The sequence below is a fragment of the Saccopteryx leptura genome, chromosome 10 (genome assembly GCF_036850995.1).
Source record: "Saccopteryx leptura isolate mSacLep1 chromosome 10, mSacLep1_pri_phased_curated, whole genome shotgun sequence".
Lineage (NCBI taxonomy): Eukaryota > Metazoa > Chordata > Mammalia > Chiroptera > Emballonuridae > Saccopteryx > Saccopteryx leptura.
In genome coordinates this window covers 45,348,909-45,366,642 of record NC_089512.1, presented here as the reverse complement: position 1 = coordinate 45,366,642, position 17,734 = coordinate 45,348,909, and the positions used below count along the sequence as shown (strand labels likewise).

The 17,734-nt window shown below is 46.7% G+C and overlaps 1 protein-coding gene and 1 pseudogene across 1 annotated transcript in view; both read right to left on the bottom strand.

The window, feature by feature from the left end:
• The window catches only part of GRK7 (G protein-coupled receptor kinase 7), a 37,066-nt gene extending 23,912 nt beyond the window's left edge, over nucleotides 1–13,154 (bottom strand). Inside the window, exons 1-2 of the mRNA XM_066350486.1 lie at nucleotides 12,397–13,154; nucleotides 9,730–10,167 (exon numbers count right to left, since the gene is read on the bottom strand). Of these exons, the coding sequence (XP_066206583.1) occupies nucleotides 9,730–10,167; nucleotides 12,397–13,008 (1,050 nt within the window). The 5' untranslated portion in view covers nucleotides 13,009–13,154. The remainder of the gene's footprint in view (nucleotides 1–9,729; nucleotides 10,168–12,396) is intronic.
• On the bottom strand, nucleotides 414–1,742 carry LOC136382404 (secretoglobin family 1C member 2-like; annotated as a pseudogene).
• Nucleotides 13,155–17,734: the final 4,580 nt, after the last annotated feature.

The following is a 17,734-nucleotide window of genomic DNA, read 5'->3' as shown; positions in this document are numbered from 1 at the left end:
CCTGTGCACGGCCTGTAACGCCAGGTTGGTGTCCCTGCAGCTTCATCTGACCGCGTGTCCTCTTGCTGCGTGCTTTCCTCTCCCGGCTCCCTTTCACTTTCCTTAGTGCAGGTCCATTGCACTGGCCATTCCCATCGCCTGACGTGCTCTGCCCCTCCTGGAGGGCATCTTGGAGTACTCCGCCCAGGTCCCTCTTCAGGTCCTCGGCCTCCACTCCCCAGCCGCTGGGACCAGGGCCAGCCAGTGCAGTCAGACAGGGCCTGTGCTCAGAGGCAGCCCCGTGCTGGGGTTAAATACTGTTCGGCTGCAGGAAGCGTTTGAAGATGAATTCCCACGTGGGGAAGTGGGATGGTGTGGCCATGGCTGCTTTTGTAGCCGGTCCTGTGGCCTCTTGGAGCCATGTTTGGGGTCAGCTACGCACCATCCTGGCTGTCCAACACTTGAACCAGCAGCTTGACCAGCTCTGCCTTGTGCATAGCTGTCCGACATCTCTGCAGGACTTGAGCTCTGTCATCACCACCTTGACGTCTGCACTGACATGGTACTTGCCCTGGGCCCCCTCATAGAGCTCCTCTGGGGAACCCACCAGCAGCATTTATCAAAAGTCCGTGAAAAACCTCATTGTTGCCTTCTCCTGTGGCCAGCCCACAGGTGCAGAGCAAGGGGAGGTCCACCAGCAGGATGGTGCTGCTTCCCTGCCTAGCAGACAGTGAAGGTTTTGAAGGTTGTCTTAACAAATTCTGGGCCTGATCTGTGGTGGCGCAGTGGATCAAGCATCAACCTGGAAATGCTGAGGTCACCAGTTCAAAACCCTGGGCTTGCCTGGTCAAGGCACATATGGGAGTTGACGCTTCCTGCTCCTCCCTTCTCCTTCTCTCTCCCCTCTCTAAAAATGAATAAAGGCTTAAAAAAAAATTTTTTTTTTTTGTAAGTTAAATCTAGAGAGACAATGGAGTATGCAAGCAGGTCTTGGAGCCTTGGCTCACACGCATGGAATCCTACCCCGTCACCTTCTTGCCTCCTAGCGATGGGTTCTTGGCTGGGGTCAGTCCACTGTTCCCTCATGCCTCATGTACCTCCAAGCTTGAGGGGGTGCAATATTGAATAGCAATAAAAAACAAACAAACCATGACTGGTTGAAAGATTGAACATGAAAGAGAGGAGAAAGCTTTTCTTTGATATCTTAGTAAGGGACCCCCATTTTCATTTCGCCATGAGCAGTGAAATTTATGTAGCCATTCCCGGCTGGGACCACTGACTGCTGACGGCTCCCCGCTGCTCCCCACCCTGGAAATTGTCCTGCGCAGCAGGGAACTGCCTCGCCTGAGGTTCCCCCATTCTGGCAGCTGGCCAAGGTCATCGGCCGGCTCATGGAGGGATACAAAAGCCTGGATCCCACCTTGATTTGAGACAACTCTGAGAGCAATCTCAGTTCCAGAGGTTGCTGAAGGACTGCCCCAGGTCTTAGTTCAACCTCCTTGTGGGTCAGCTTCGCTCTTTGCCCGGTCCTGCCTTCCTTGCACATGTACTGCATGGGAGTATACCCTCATAAATCTTCCACGTGTAGATCTGTCTTACAGTCCATTTCCAGGAAACTCAGCCTAAGACACCGCCACTGCTACTTTGCTGAATGAGTTCCAGTCTACCTTCTGATAACAAGTAATTGGTATTTCCCTGTGGTTAACTCTGGTTCTTACACATTGTCAAATCCTCCTTGGAGAGCCCCATGTACCATACCACATCTTCGCAGAATTTATCATTGAAATTCTACATCTATTCGAATGATTATTAAGTGTTATCTCTCCTACTAGACCCTAAGCTCCATGCGGGCAGAAAATCATGTCCATTTTTAGCTCACCATTCTAGCCTTCATGCTTCACAGTCCTGGGAAATGCTCAACAAATATATGCTGGATGCTTGCCTGACTGAGTCAATGAATGAATGACTGCCTTTCCAATGCAAGAATGTTAACAAAAATAATTTTGAGACTGTTGTGAAGATTTTTGAATGCCATTAATAGTAGTATAAATACTTTGAGAATGGACTTGAAATTTTTGTAGTGGTAAAAAGTTATTAGGAACTAATTTAGTTAATGACGGTGGTTATAATTTTGGCGGAGACCAATGTGTGACCTCGAAGTAACCAGAATGCCTCTCCTGTGTGGTTCTTAAACTGCTACTCAGAAGTAACTTTCTTTTTTTTTTTTTTTTGTATTTTTCTGAAGCTGGAAATGGGGAGGCAGTCAGACAGACTCCCGCATGCGCCCGACCGGGATCCACTCAGCATGCCCACCAGGGGGCAATACTCTGCCCATCCGGGGCGTCGCTCTGCCGTGACCAGAGCCACTCTAGCGCCTGGGGCAGAGGCCACGGAGCCGTCCCCCAGCGCCGGGGCCATCTTTTGCTCCAACGGAGCCTCAGCTGCGGGAGGGGAAGAGAGAGAGAGGAAGGAGAGGGGGAGGGGTGGAGAAGCAGATGGGCACCTCTCCTGTGTGCCCTGGCCGGGAATCGAACCTGGGACTTCCGCATGCCAGGCCAACGCGCTCTACCACTGAGCCAACCGGCCAGGGCCAGAAGTAACTTTCAAAAAGAGAAACTTTGGAACAGGGTCAGAATGGTTGTGCTGCATGCAGGTGTTAACTTCTGATGAAACGCATGCAGAGATCTCTTAAAAACCACTTATTCAGTGTGTCTCTATCATTGTATTCAGTATAGTAGAAGCTTTAAAAATAAATATGATCATGCCTAACCTCTGTCACCCATTATCTTTCTGAATGTAAGGAGTTGGTCAGAGGCTTCAAGGCTGGACAAGGCAACCAACTAAGTTCAAACTTTTGGGTCATTATTCTAACTTTATTCCCGTTCCTGACAAAATAACAATTTATAAGGACTCATGTTCCATAGAATCTGAAGGTCACTGTTCTCTACATAGAATGCTGAATCTGAAAAGTCCCAGCACGAGCCCCACTTCCCAAGTTTCCTATTATATTTTTCTGGAGCCTCTAAAAAGTGATATGAGTTTGTTTTATTGTGTGCATGTCCATGTCAGCTGAGAACAGGCAGGAGCACTTATTACATTTATTACAAATGAACTTAGACAGTGGCTGAGATCATGCTTAATGACATTGTGTCTCTGTGTGGGAGGCCAGCACTGAGACTGTCATGGGATTCCATGTGTCGGTGACGGTGCTTGTTTTCTGAAGTCATAACTCTGCTAGTGGTTCAGCTAGGCTTGTGATTGGCGTCCACATCAGACCAGGCTGAGGAAGATATGCTGATGCCATCACATGCATTTGTTCTGTCTGAGTTTTCCTGAACAGAGAGCCTTTTATAGCATTAAAAGCCACAGGCTGGTCTGCCCTATGTGAGAACTTAACAAGGTTTGATTCAAAACTGTAAGTGCTCTCAAATCTGACGTACCTGGTACCTATCATATACTAGTGATGTGACTTTGGGTGGGTAACTTAACCTCTCTGAGTCTCAATCTGTAAAATGGAGCTAATACTAGTCTCTATCTCATAGAAGCTTTTGTAGAGGATCTAAATCCCATTACCCTTTAATTAAAAGGTCAGAAAGCTTCTGAGCTTTTTAAATCATTGCGGTAATAGCAATGATGAGAGGCCTCCACTGTTTTTGCCTGACATTTATTTCGCATTCTTTTCCCTCCTGACTTTCCTTTGGAGAATGCATTCCTCTGCTTTAAGTTTGTGAGAGCAGGTGGGACAGACTTTGTTCCTGGCTCCTGGGAACAGCAGCCATTTTATCCTTGCCTGTAGCATTGATTGTGGTTGGGCATGTGACCTGGGTTATCCATTGAGAGTCTTCCCTGGGAATCATAGAGGAACTGTTAATAGGGAAGTGTGTTCTTTCCACGGGGTCTGCTCCATTGGCAGGACATGTGTGGAGCTGCAAGGGGCCTCTATGCGGGAACACTGGCCTGAGAGTGAGGTCAACACCAAGGAGATTGGAGCTGGGAAACGGAGGGAGAGATTTCCAGGGACATGGCTCAGACACTGGTGTCAGTAGGCCAGGCCTCTGGGCTCCTTAGCTATGTAAACCATGCATTTCATTTTCTTAAGTAACTTTTTGTACCATAAAGACTGAGAGTCCAGGCCTGACCTGTGGTGGCGCAGTGAATAAAGCGTCGACCTGGAAATGCTGAGGCTTGCCTGGTCAAGGCACATATGGGAGTTGATGCTTCCAGCTCCTCCCCCTTCTCTCTCTCTGTCTCTCTCTCCTCTCTCTCCCTCTCTCTCTCTCCTCTTTAAAAATGAAAAAAAAAAGACTGAGAGTCCAGTAAATCACAGTAACTTCCATATATTAATCTTTTGAGTCTATAAGTCTTTTCCTCTAAATAATCCAGAGACCATTTTATAGAATAATAAAGATGTCCCAGGCCCTGCCTGAGACAGTGGACACGGTGACCCAGTGCTATACCTGGGACCTTAGCCAGTGCTTTTAAGCGCCCCTGCTTCTCCACGTGTGCCTGCCTCAGCCTTTCCAAGCCCGCAGGGCCACCTGGGGCCCTTCCACCCCCAAGGTGCCTCCTTCAGTCACCACACTCCAGGAGTAGGTCTGGTACCTCCTCACCTCCTCCTCCAAGGGCAGCCATACTTAAAGAGAAGTGAGTACAGACATAGGGCTTGGTGGAACCCAGGTGAGAGGCCAGGAGGCTGAGAGCGTTCAGACCTAAGACAGTTAGCAGCCCAGGGAGCTGCCTCAACCTTCATTACCTTATATGTGGATCATTACAGTAACTCTCTGGGGGTCCCTCTTTCTGCCCAACCTCCGACGCTTTTTCCTTTAATTTATCTTATATAGTGTCAGAATCATCTTCCTAAAGAATCACTCTGGTCATGCCACTTTCCTATTGAAGAACCTTAAATGGTTCCCTCCTCCCTATAGAACGAGGTCAAAGCTCTTCATTTAGTGTCCTCCATAGCCTGAAAAGATGGGTGCCCCTCCAGGGAGGCCCAACTTCTACCTGGGAAAGAGTTACCCACTTGGCAGAATAAAGTCCAGAGTTTCAAATTCCCTTATAGCCTCAAGTTCTATTATAATAAACGGTAGGCCTGCAGAGCCTTTTGAGAAAGGAAACGTCCCCTTAACAAGGTCCAGCACCTTGCTAGTTTCTCCATTAATTTTAAGGTGTCATTCAAAGAGATCTTTCCTTTGGCTGCCTTCCTTCAGTAATGATTTATATGAGTTTTCTATTGCTGTGTAACAAATAACCATAGACTTCGTAGCTTAAAACACTCATTTATCAGCTCACAGTTCTGTAGGTCAGAAGTTTGGGTGCAGTATGGTGGGGTTCTCTGGTCAGGATCTCACAAGGCCAAAGTGAGGATGTCTGGCAGGTTGCATTCTCATCTGGAGCTCAGGATCCTCTTCCAAGTTCACATGATTCCGGCAGAATTCAGTTCTTTGTGGTGGTAGCCCTCAGGTCCCTGTTCTCTTGTTGGCTGTCAGACAGAGGCAGCCCTCAGCTCCTGGCCACATGGTTTTCTCCATCTCCCAAGCCAGCAGTGGTGTGCTGAAGCCCTGTCATGCTTTGAATTTCCGACTTCTGCTGTCTCTGACTTCCATTCCCATATTTAAAGGACTCATGTGATTAGGTCAAGCCCACCTGAATAATTTCTCTTTTGAATTACTCAAAGTCAACCAATTAGTAACTTTAATCACATCTTTAAAACACATTTTGCCTTATAATATAATCATGGGAGTGGTATCTCATTATAGTCACAGGTCCTGCCCACACTCAAGGGGAAGAAGTGATAAAGGGCAAGGGTTATTTGAGGTCACTTTAGCATTCTGCCTACCACTTCCTTGTAAGTCATTCTCTAGTTTTACTTACTGCCTCAGTGAGTAAATAGCTGAATAAGATTTCCTAGTCCTTATCAATACTTCTTTTCCTGGTGGTGGTGATGGGGGGGGTGCTGGTGTAACAGATGCCATCAGCTCACCAACGCCTTCTCACTAACCTCCTCTGCAACAGAAGCTGAAAATGAAAAGCAATTTTTCAGGCTCCTTGCAGCTGGGGGTGAACGTGTGGCCTGGTTCTGGCCAATGGATGTCAGTGGAAGTCTGTTGATATTGCTTCATTCTTCCCCTTTCCTCCATCCTGGAATGTGGACTTGATATTTGGAGATGCAAAAGCCATCTTGTGACAAGGAAGAAAGGCTCAGGAGATTTTTATAGAGACCTTGGCCCTGGCCTGCTGAGAATCTGGTATTCTGTTATAGGTAGCAGAGAGCAACCCTAACTTATACAAGACTAAATGAGTAGCTGAATCAGAAGAATCTAGCCAACACTCCAAAGCCACGGCAACTTAATATTTCTGGAAGGACTGCACAGAGTCAACACATTTATCAACCTTTATAATCAGGGTGATTTTTTCCTTTGCACCTCTTCATAATGTTCACAGTCATTCTTTACATAGTATCTTGGTATTAAAACAATGTTAGTGGTCACAAAATCCCTGTAAATATGTTATTTTTCATTTCTTCTGTGACATGTTATGAATATTATGACCTTCAAATTCACTTGGGGGCCCCGTTATATGTGTGGGAGCTGCAGTAAATAGGAAATGGAGGGGCTTTTCTTAGCTATGCAGAGGGGTAAACAGTGAGGAGGGAGGAGGCAGCTTCTTCTCCTCCTCCTCTTCCCCCTCCTCCTCTTCCTCTTCCTCCTTCCCCCTCCTCCTCCTCCTCCTCCTCCTCCTCCTTCTTCTTCCTCTTTTCCTTCTCCTTCTCCTTCTTTTTATTTTGGCTTCTGATCTTGCTCTCTGACTCTTTCCCCCCCACTCTTCTTGATAATCCCCTAGGCTTCAGTGGCAGGCCTGGGGACAGGGACATAAAACTTCTTAGATGGGGCAAGTAGTCTAAAACCTGAAGCTTGGTCTCATGGGACAGAAGACTCAGGGAAGACAAAAGGGTCAGAGGTCTCGGCAACAAACTTCCCTACCAAGTGTATTCATTATAGTGGATAATAACCAGGGGGCACAGAAAGTGTCTGTGGGTTCCCAAAGAGCTGGAGAGCCAGACACAGAAGCCACTAAAGGAATTGTCCTTCCTTAAACATTCTCTTGGCTCTTAAACGAAGCTAAAGGAAGACTGAGAAAGAATTTCTGAGAGAGAGAGAGAGAGAGAGATGGAGGGATATGAAGCTATATGTTTTCTGAGCCTCCAGCAAAGTAGAAATAGATCACTTTAGCATGATACATACATTTGGGACACTCAGAAGTAACATTTCTACTCTGCATAATTGACAGAACAAATCCCAAACCCTGAAGTAATGCACATCAGATTTTTCGTGCATAGACAGACATTTCTATTTCCACAGTGAGGCCCAATAAAACACTCTGCCTCCTCCCCACCCATCCTCCTCCCTGAAGGCCCCCATTCCATCCTCCTTCTTCCTTGGATTCTCCTCTATCATGCACCCTGTTTCCTTCCCATAGAAGCAGCACTTGCTCTCCTGGTTCTTGCCTCGGCATCTCCATCTGCTCCATTCTTTTCTCTGTACAGCCCCGCCCTCCTCCGTGTTCCTCTCTAGCAACCAGCTTCCTCCATCCTTAGTCTTACCCTCTACTTCCAGTTCAGTCTAACCTCCATAGACTGAGTGTAGACCTCGAAAATTGCTCTGACCAAGGACACTATGGTCTCCTCATTGCCAAACCCCGCAGACTGTGTACACGCCACACCATTTGGCAGTGCTGACCACCCTCCCTCCTGAAGCCCTCTTCTCCTTCGGCTCCTGCGGCAGAGGCTGCGGCGGTGCCTGCTGCTTCCCAAGCCGTGATGACTCCGGGTCCTCACGTGAAGCCTAGGCCTTTCTCTACAGCAGCGGACCTTCAGGTCTAAATGTCCAGAGAATATCTCCACCTGCCTGTCATGCAGGAGCCTCATATGCAACACAATCACAATGGAACTTGTCTGCTTTCCCACAGTTCTGCTCCTCCTCTGATCACTAAAGCTAGAGACCTTCACTGTCCCTCACCCCTCACTGTCCCTCACTGTCCCTCACTGTCCCTCACAGCTCTCTTTCCAATAGCTCCAAGTTACTCTCACTTCTTCAGTCCTACTGGCTCCTTCAGGCCTCTGTCATCCCTTCCGGGTGCTCCACACGAAGCTCCGAACTTGCTTCTCTGCCTCTCATCTACCTTCCTTTTATTTTTGTTTATTTATTTTTTAAAGAAGGATTTATTTATTTATTTTTAATTTTCCATTGATTGAGAGAGAGAGAGAGAGGAAGAGAGAGAGAGAGAGAGAGAGAGAGAGAGAGAGAGAGAGAGAGGCATCAATTCGTTGTTCCACTTAGTTGTTTCATTTAGCTGTATACTCACTGATTGTTTCTCGTATGTACCCTGACCAGGGATCGGACTCGTGACCTCAGTGTACCAGGATGATGCACTCAGCCAGAGCCCAGGTTGGACTTTAAACATGCCAATTGGCTCATGTCATTCCCCTTCTTAAAACCCTTCCGCAGCTCCTTATTCCCTATAAGAAAGCACTCCAGTGCCCTGGCATCATCTGAACCCTACATACCTTGTCCAAATCCCTCACCTTACAGCCATGTACAATCACCTGCAGTTTTCCAAACCCGCCATAATTTTCCTCACTTCCTTGCCTCACTGTTTTCTCTTCCTTGTAAACTGGAAACTGTGCAAAGACAAAGTTTTAAGTGACTATTTAAGAATGTGACTTGGACACTTGTCTTCCTGGGGAATCTCCCACCTTCATGCACAGAATTTAGTGGTAAAGACCAGTCAGAATTCTAGCGATTTTTGTATTGTTTACTTAACAGAATTTCTTAATTATTTATAATTCCTTTTTTAGTCAAATAATTCTCTGCACGCAATTTTGAACCACATTGCTCAAAATAAACATCAATTGCCTTTGTTCTCTTCTACATATTTTCATTTCAAATTTCATTTTTATTTAATATAAAACATTCCCCCATTCCACACTCAACAGGCAAGGACATAATTAATTTAATATACTAAGAGTTGGGAATTTCTTCTGTCTTATCCTATTGAAGTGCACCTGCAAATATTCTGGAATTTTAGGGTCCAACCCTCTCATTTTCCAGAAAAGGAAACCAAGGCTTTATTAACTAAGGCAGTGGTCCCCAACCTTTTTTGGGCCATGGACCAGTTTAATGTCAGAAAATATTTTCACGGACTGGCCTTTAGGGTGGAATAGATAAACGTATCACGTGACCGAGACAAGCATCAAGAGTGAGTCTAAGACGGATGTAACAGAGGGAATCTGGTCATTAAAAAAAAATAAAACATCGTTCAGACTTAAATATAAATAAAACGGAAATAATGTAAGTTATTTATTCTTTTTCTGCGGACCGGTACCAAATGGCCCACGGACCGATACTGGTCCGCAGCCCGAGGTCTTGGGGACCACTGAACTAAAGAACATGGCACCAGGGAGGTGGTTATCAGTGGAACAAACCCAGGCCCTGACTACAGATTCAAAGTGGACCACCTCCAACTCACAAAGAAGGCTCCCCTTGGCCTCCAATGAAAGGAGAGCTAAGTAGCCCCCAAATAACCAGTTAAGTTAATCCTCTTAAGGCAAGATGACAACATAAGGGCTTTAGGGAAAAGGAAATTAGAAGAATTAAGTTCAAGGCTCTGTTTGCCCTGAGAATAGAACAGCCCTCTCCCTTCCTCGCTGACTCTGTGCCCCACCCAAAGGGCAGATGGAGAGCCACTCACCCTCTGGGTGACAGGCTTGCCATCCTGGATCTGCACAGCCAGCCCCAGGTCGGACAGCCTGCAGTTGCCAAGGTCATCCAGAAGCACGTTCTCAGGCTTCAGGTCTCGGTAGACGATGCCGAGAGAGTGCAGGTGCAGCACCCCACAGGTCATCTGAGCTGAGTAGAAGACCACCCTGCTCATGGCCAGGCCTCGTGTGCCCACGCTGTAGATGTGGAACTTGAGGTCTCCCCCATTCATGAGGCTCATGACCAGGCAGAGATGAGACTTGCTCTCAAAGGCATAGGCCAGAGAAACAATGAAAGGGCTGCAGATCCTCTCCAAGATTTCCTTTTCCGAGAGGGCCATTTTCTCGCCATTCTTCTTCTTCAGCCGCTTCTTGTCTAGTTTCTTACAGGCGTACATCTTACCAGTGTTTTTCACTTGGACAGCACATACCTTAAAAGAGAGAAAGAAAGGAAGAGGAAAAGGTAGAAGTGGAAAGCACTAGAGAGAGAAGGGGAGAGGATGATATGGAAGGTGGAGGGGGGAAATCAGCCAAAGTGAAAAGACAGCAGGCTTTGGAGAAAAGAGAAACTGTAATTAAGAAGTGTTCTTCAAGAAAGATCTGGGCCCTGGCCAGTTGGCTCAGTCAGTTACAGCGTTGTCCCAAAACACCAAGGTTTTGGGTTCAATCCTCGGTCCGGTTGAGGGAAGCAATCAGTGAATGCACAACTATAGTTGAACAACAAATGGATGCTTCTCTTTCTCTCTCCCTTCCTCTCTCTGTCTCTCTAAAATGAATCAATAAAAAGTAAACTTTTTTTTGGCCCTGGCCAGTTGGCTCAGTAGAAGAGCGTCGGCCCAGTGTGTGGAAGTCCTGGGTTCGATTCCTGGTCAGGGCACACAGGAGAAGCACCCATCTGCTTCTCCACCTTCCCCCTCTCCTTCCTCTTTGTCTCTCTCTTCCCCTCCCGCAGCCAAGGCTCCATTGGAGCAAAGTTGGCCCAGGCACTGAGGATGGCTCTATGGCCTTTGCTTCAGGGGCTAGAATGGCTCTGGTTGCAGCGGAGCAACACCCCAGAGGGGCTGAGCATTGGTCCCTGGTGGGCATGCTGGGTGGATCCCGGTTGGGCGCATGCGGGAGTCTGTCTGCAAAACCCTCCCCCCCCACTTTGGAAAACTACATACATACACACACACAAAATAATTTTTTTAAAAAGAAACACCTGGGACCACAATGAGGTACCACTTCACCCCCAGTAGGTTGGCCACACTGAAAAAAGGGAAAATAACAAGTGTTGGAGAAGATGTGAAGACACTGGAACTATGTGAAACATTTTGGTGGTTCTTCAAAAAGTTAAACATATGACTCAGCAATTCTACTCCTAGACATGCATGAGAGAGAAATGAAAACAGGTATCCAAATAAATACTTGTACATGGATGTTCATAGTGGTACTATTTATAATAGCCAGAGGTAGAAAAAAAAAAACAAGTGTTCATCAACAAATGAATGGCTAATTGGAATCCAGTACACCCATACAACAGCATGTTATTTAGCCCTAGAAAGCATGATACATGCTACAACATAAATGAATCTCCAAAAATTATTCTCAGTGAAAGAAGCCAGACACAAAAGGTAACATATTGTATGATTCCGTTTATATGAAACATCAGAATAGGCATATCCATAGGGAAGAAGGGGGACGGAGAACCATTAACTGTTAATTGGTACAGGGGTGTTGGGAATCTTTTGGAACTAGATAGAAGCAATGGTTAAACAACATTAACAGATGATAAATGCTACTGAATTATACACTTTAAAATGATTAATGGTTAATTTTATGTTATGTGATTTTACCTCAAAAATATTTTTCTACTTAAGAAAAAGCAGAGTGCCTGACCAGGCAGTGGCGCAGTTGATAAAGCGTCAGCCTGGGAGCTGAGGATCCAGGTTCGAAACCTGAAGGTCTCTGGCTTGAGTATGGATTCATCGGCTTGAGTGCAGGCTTACCAGTTTGAGGTGGGATCATAGATATGACCCTTATGGTCACTGGCTTGAAGCCCAAGGTCACTGGCTTGAGCAAGGGGTCACTGGATTGGCCAGTCAAGCCATATGTGAGAAAGCAATCAATGAACAACTAAGGTGCCTCAATGAAGAATTGATGTTTCTCATCTCTCTCCCTTCCTGTCTGTTCCTATCTGTCTCTCTCTGGATCTCTCTGTCTCTGTCTCTCACTGGAAAAATAAGAAAAGAGCAGAGCACAGCAGTGGTGAACATGAGTTCTCAGCTTTACCCGAAGGTGAGGGCTTTCTCAGATATCTGCAGTTTTCCCTCACATTACCTCTATTACTACAATGAAGAGGGAAAGGGAGCTCTCCCACTCTGTGCTGCTATCCTTCTCCAAAATGTCGGGGCATGTCAGTGTGTTCCTGGTGTGGACCCCGAGATAAAGATTCTTGGCCAATTCCACATTTTGTTTGTCATTCCTAGGCCGTCCTCACTTTATTTCCCATGGTGATGAGAAAAAAGAGGTGAGAGCTGAGAGCGAGCTAGGAATTCTCCACAGGTGGCACTGAAATTAGTTTTAAGGAAGTTTCCTGGGGGGCAGAGAAGGGAGGCACAAACAAAAACCCTTTTATAAGGCATCCTTCATCCTCCAGCCTGGCTGTCTGGGCCACTTACCTCCCCAAAGCCGCCTTTCCCCAGTACCCGGAACTCGGTGAAGTACTTGTCTGACACCGGTTGCATCTCAAAGACTTTCCACTGCAGAAACTTGTCGTAGAACGGGCTGGCCAGGAAGTCCCGGAAGGGCTGGGCCTGCAAGAAGGCCATAGCCTCAGCCTTGGCCAGGGCCACCAGGGCCGCTCGCTCTTCCTCGGTGCTGGCTCCTTGGCTCTTGGAGGCCAGAGCCGGGCTGAGGAAGGGGTGCGGGTGCCCGGGGGCGGGGGCAGCCACGCAGGTGGCCGCCAGCGCCTGCAGCATGAGGCCCTTGGCCGGGCCGTCCTCAGCCAGCTCCCAGCTCTGCACCTCCTCCAGGAAGGTCGCGGCCTCTCGGTACTGGGGCACCGTGGCCAGGAAGTCCCGGAAGAGGCGGCGGCCGACGGGCTGCTGCTCGCACAGGCTGTCGAAGTCCGGGGCCAGGGCCTGGCGCAGCTGCGCGCAGCTCTGCGGCCCGGGCAGCGCCAGGCTCCGGCGCCGCCGCTGCAGCTCCCGGCTGTCGCCCTCCGAGCTCTTCCGGGCCTGCAGGTAGGCCGTGTTGGCGATCAGGTTGTCCAGGCCCCCCATGTCCACCATGGCTGAGCACAGGAAGAGAAGAGGCAGGACGGAGGCCTGCCGGGGGACTCGGTCAGGTCCGGGGTGCCAGCTGGCTGGTTTCGGTTCCGAGGTTCAGTAGCTCCCAGGGGATTTACAGGAAGGCCTCTGGCCGGTGGGTGGGACTGGTGGGGGCTGCAGAAAGAGGTTTCTCTTATAAGAAGCTTTGCTGGCTATGTATAGCTGGTCAGAGAAGGCCACATCACAGGTCACCTCCGGTCCCCAGGGGTGGGGGCAGCCTGAAACACCTGCAGGGGCTCCTTGGACATCCCTCGGCCTTTCTCCACACACCTGCTCCCAGAAACACCGCTACCGATTTTATTTCCGAAGGAAGGAAGTCAGAATGAGGTGTGGTGTTACCTGCTGGGCCAGCAGTGTTTTAAACTGTTTCTCAGTTCACGTTTCCTGGCAGGCTCCAGCTCTGGGAACCCCACGCATGACAGGGCAGGAGGAGGCACTGGGAGAAGCTGCAGAGGTCTTCCTCTCGGTGCCCCGCAGCCTGGGGCAGAACGGGTTACAGGAGAGGAGGCTCTGAACTCAGAGTCCTGAGACCTGTTCTCAGAGGCCCTCGGGGACTCAACCTGTGACCCTCAGAGTGGCCTGTGGCTCTCCCATAGCCACCACACCCTGAACTCTCTGCAGAGATTGTCCAACTATGGCTTTCCTAGTTCTGAAGAGTCTATGACCTAAGGTCCCGGTTACAAATAGTCACCTTGACCCCAAACACTTCATGGGTGAAGTGACAGAGAAGCTAGAAAAGCACACCACTTCAATCACATGGTCGAAACTGTTCCCAGGGCACAGTCTGCTGTGCGAAGGAAACTTGCACTGAGCCCAGAGCGGTGCAGTTTTAGGGTGCCCTGTGACACCTTGGCCCTGGCTCCCTCACTGGCCAGGCAGCCTCCCTCCCCCGAGATCACTCAGAGCCGCCCCAGACCACGACCTCACAAGAACAGAAATTGGTTTAGACAGAGATCAGGCTAAGAACCTCTGCTCCAAAAATAACACTTGTGTCCTACAGGGAAAGAATACTCAGGCTTTTTCTTCACAAAGGAAGGCTAAGGCAGCTTGAAAACAAAGTCATTCAGTACTATGCCAGAGTGTTTAAGATGGGGGAGGGGAGAGAGAGAGAGAAGAAGGAGGTGGGGGAAAAGCTGGTCAGTCTTTTTCCAAACAAACAACCTCTAGCACACGCTCTGTCAAAACATCGTTGTGACCCCCCAGTCTGCACGGCAGAGCCTGCGGATGTTCTCCAGAGCAGATACCATGCGGTCTCATGCTACCAGGAATTATGTAATGAACACGTGGGCGCCCTTTGGCTTAGCACTGCTGCGCTGGAAACCATCACCCCAGTGGTAGAGATGAATGCTCTGGGCGGGTAACCACTGCTCAGAACCGTGCCAGATATTTTAAATCCCACATAAGAAATGCTGGTACTTGACATGTCTTTCCTCCCTCCCTCCCTCCCTCCCTCCCTTCTTGCCTTCCTTCCTTCCTTCTTGTATTGGATTTAGAGAAAGAGAAGAAGGGAGGGAGAGAAAGAGACAAGAATATTAATCTGTTCCTGTATGTACCCTGTCTGGGAATTGAACTGGCAACTTCTGCACTTCGGATGATGCTCTAAACAACTAAGCACATTTCCCAGTAGTGAAGAATTAGTCTGAGACTCTCCTGAGGAGGAAATGCCTTTCCCCAGGTTTTTACAAATACAGTGGCACTCCAATGTGGCAGAACTTTGAGAAAATGGTAGAATTGTCATCACATAGATATTTAACCTTGTCACTGAAAAAAGTATGCTTTTCACTGATGAATCTATATGCTACAAACTGCTTCATTCCATTCACACAAATACTTTCTTTTCTCCCAGTCCTGTTCAATAGATACATGCAAACCTACATATGGAATTCATGATTTTGTAGTAGCCACCTGAAAAAGGTAAAAAGAAACAAGTGAAATTAATTTTAATAATAAATTTTATTTAGCCCAATGTATGCAAAATGTTATCATTTCACCATGTAGTTGATGTCAAAGTTTTAGGTCCTTTTTTGTGTCCGGAGTTTCCATTCATAAATAAGAGAAAGTTTTTCTTATTTTTGTTTGTTTTCTAATGAGTAATAACTTAGATAACCTGGGTAAAAAATAACAAAATGCAACAAACAAAATAACCGCACTCTAGTAGTAATTAAAATGACCTGACTGATGAGAACAAAATTTAGATAATATCTGAACACACAATTTAGAAGTTATAGAATAACTATTTGTTGTCTTCTGGCAATTGTAAACAGAGTATCATTGTTTTGTGGTTTACCTACCTGGATAAAAAAGAGGTCTGCTTAAAATGAAACACTTTATGTGATTATTAACAATTAGGGTTCATGTTCCAACTTAATGAAACAGTAATTATAGATCCTAAAGAACAGCACTTAATTATTAGCTTAGAAGCAGAGCCAAGTGCTGGGCACATTCAGGATATCCTACACTAATGGGGAAATGTACCGGAAATCTTGGATTGGAGATATGGCCCAATGGTTACAAGAACTCACTCCAACACTACTTGGGAAAGCTGAATTCTATCTCTAGCAAGTCCTAACTCTGTGATCTTTAGCATGTTACTTAACTTCTCTGAGCCTCAGTTTCATAAACTGAAAACAGAGACAATAAATGTTGATTCTTGAGTAAGTTCTTGAGAGGAGTCAATGACAAATAGTGCCTGGCACAAAGAAGTGATATAAAAGTATTAGCTTTTTCCTGACCGGGCGGTGGCGCAGTGGATAGAGCGTCAGACTGGGATGCGGAAGACCCAGGTTCGAGACCCTGAGGTCACCAGCTTGAGCACGGGCTCATCTGGTTTGAGCAAAAGCTCACCAGCTTGAGCCCAAGGTCGCTGGCTCCAGCAAGGGGTTACTCAGTCTGCTGAAGGCCCACGGTCAAGGCACGTATGAGAAAGCAATCAATGAACAATTAAGGTGTTGCAATGCGCAACGAAAAACTGATTGATGCTTCTCATCTCTCCGATTCCTGTCTGTCTGTCCCTCTCTCTGACTCTGTCTCTAAAAAAATAAAATAAAATAAAATAAAAGTATTAGCTTTTAATGATGACTATCCATCATCAAAACAAAAGTATGCTTCTTTGATATGCAGATAGGAGGCAGGACAGACCTAAGCAATGTGGAGGAAGTTGGGTTCCTCTTTGCAATGTCCACCTAGCATAGAACTCAGAATTTCACAGGAGCTTGGAGAGCTATGGGGTCTGGTGGAGCTGGAAGACAGGCAGAGCGGATTAATTGACGTGCAAGATTTCTAACAACAAGCTACTGCAATGGAATGATTTACTATATTCTGCCACAAAAAAGATTAAACTCTGTCATGTGAAAAGAAGAGATATTTCATTTTGAAAGAACCAACTTTTTTAATAGGAGAAAATAAAATTATTTCAGTATCTTTTATGACTAATTTTGTAACCTAGAGAAAAAAAAAGTTTTTTCACCAGGTCTTCCATGACATTTTGCATCATGTGGTTTAAAGAAGTATTTATGATGTGTATATCCTTAAAGTTTATAATGCTCTGCTATCACTCAACATTTGAAACAAAAAGAACATTAAAAAATGTTTAGGTCAATGATTAGAAATAGGGAATGCTTAATTTGCTTTCCTTTCTAAGGATTTTTAATTCTGAAAATACATTCTAAAATAAGGAAAATGATCAAGGTAGGTTTTTAGTAAGAGCATGACCTTCCTTTACAATGCACAATTCTCTGCATGGTCCAATAGCACATCTATTTGAGGATTAAGAATTATAAAATAATATAACTCGATATTGTATGGGCTTGGAAACAAAAGATACTTTGAGCAGTGGAAATTCTGAAACAGACTAATGTGTTAGAATCAGGACACCCAAAGAATCCAGAATGTTCTTCAGCTTCTGGTTTAAATCGTTTCATAATCAAGATTTTGCTTTCTTCTTTCAGTTAGATGACTCTACTCAAAGGAAAAGTGTAGGCCCTGGCCGGTTGGCTCAGTGGTAGAGCGTCGGCTTGGCATGCAGGAGTCCCAGGTTCAATTCCCGGCCAGGGCACACAGGAGAAGCGCCCATCTGCTTCTCCACCCCTCCCCCTCTCCTTCCTCTCTGTCTCTCTCTTCCCCTCACGCAGCCAAGGTTCCATTGGGCAAAGTTGGCCTGGACGCTGAGGATGGCTCCATGGCCTCTGCCTCAGGCGCTAGAATGGCTCTGGTTGCAACAGAGCGACGTCCCAGATGGGCAGAGCATCGCCCCCTGGTGGGCGTGCCAGGTGGATCCCGGTCGGGTGCATGTGGGAGTCTGTCTGACTGCCTCCCCATTTCCAACTTCAGAAAAATACAAAAAGAAAAAAAAAAAAGTGTAGACTTTTTTTTTTAAGAGCTTTTATTTATTTATTTTTATTTTTAATTTTTTTTAATTTTTATTTTATTTATTCATTTTAGAGAGGACAGAGAGAGGGAGAGAGAGAAAGAGAGAGAGAGAGAGAGAGAGAGAGAGAGGAGAGAGAGACAGGGGGGAGGAGCTGGAAGCATCAACTCCCATATGTGCCTTGACCAGGCAAGCCCAGGGTTTCGAACCAACGACCTCAGCATTTCCAGGTTGACTCTTTATCCACTGCGCCACCGAGGTCAGGCTGAAAAGTGTAGACTTTTTATTCTTCCAACAACAGTGGGCCACGCTTTATATTTT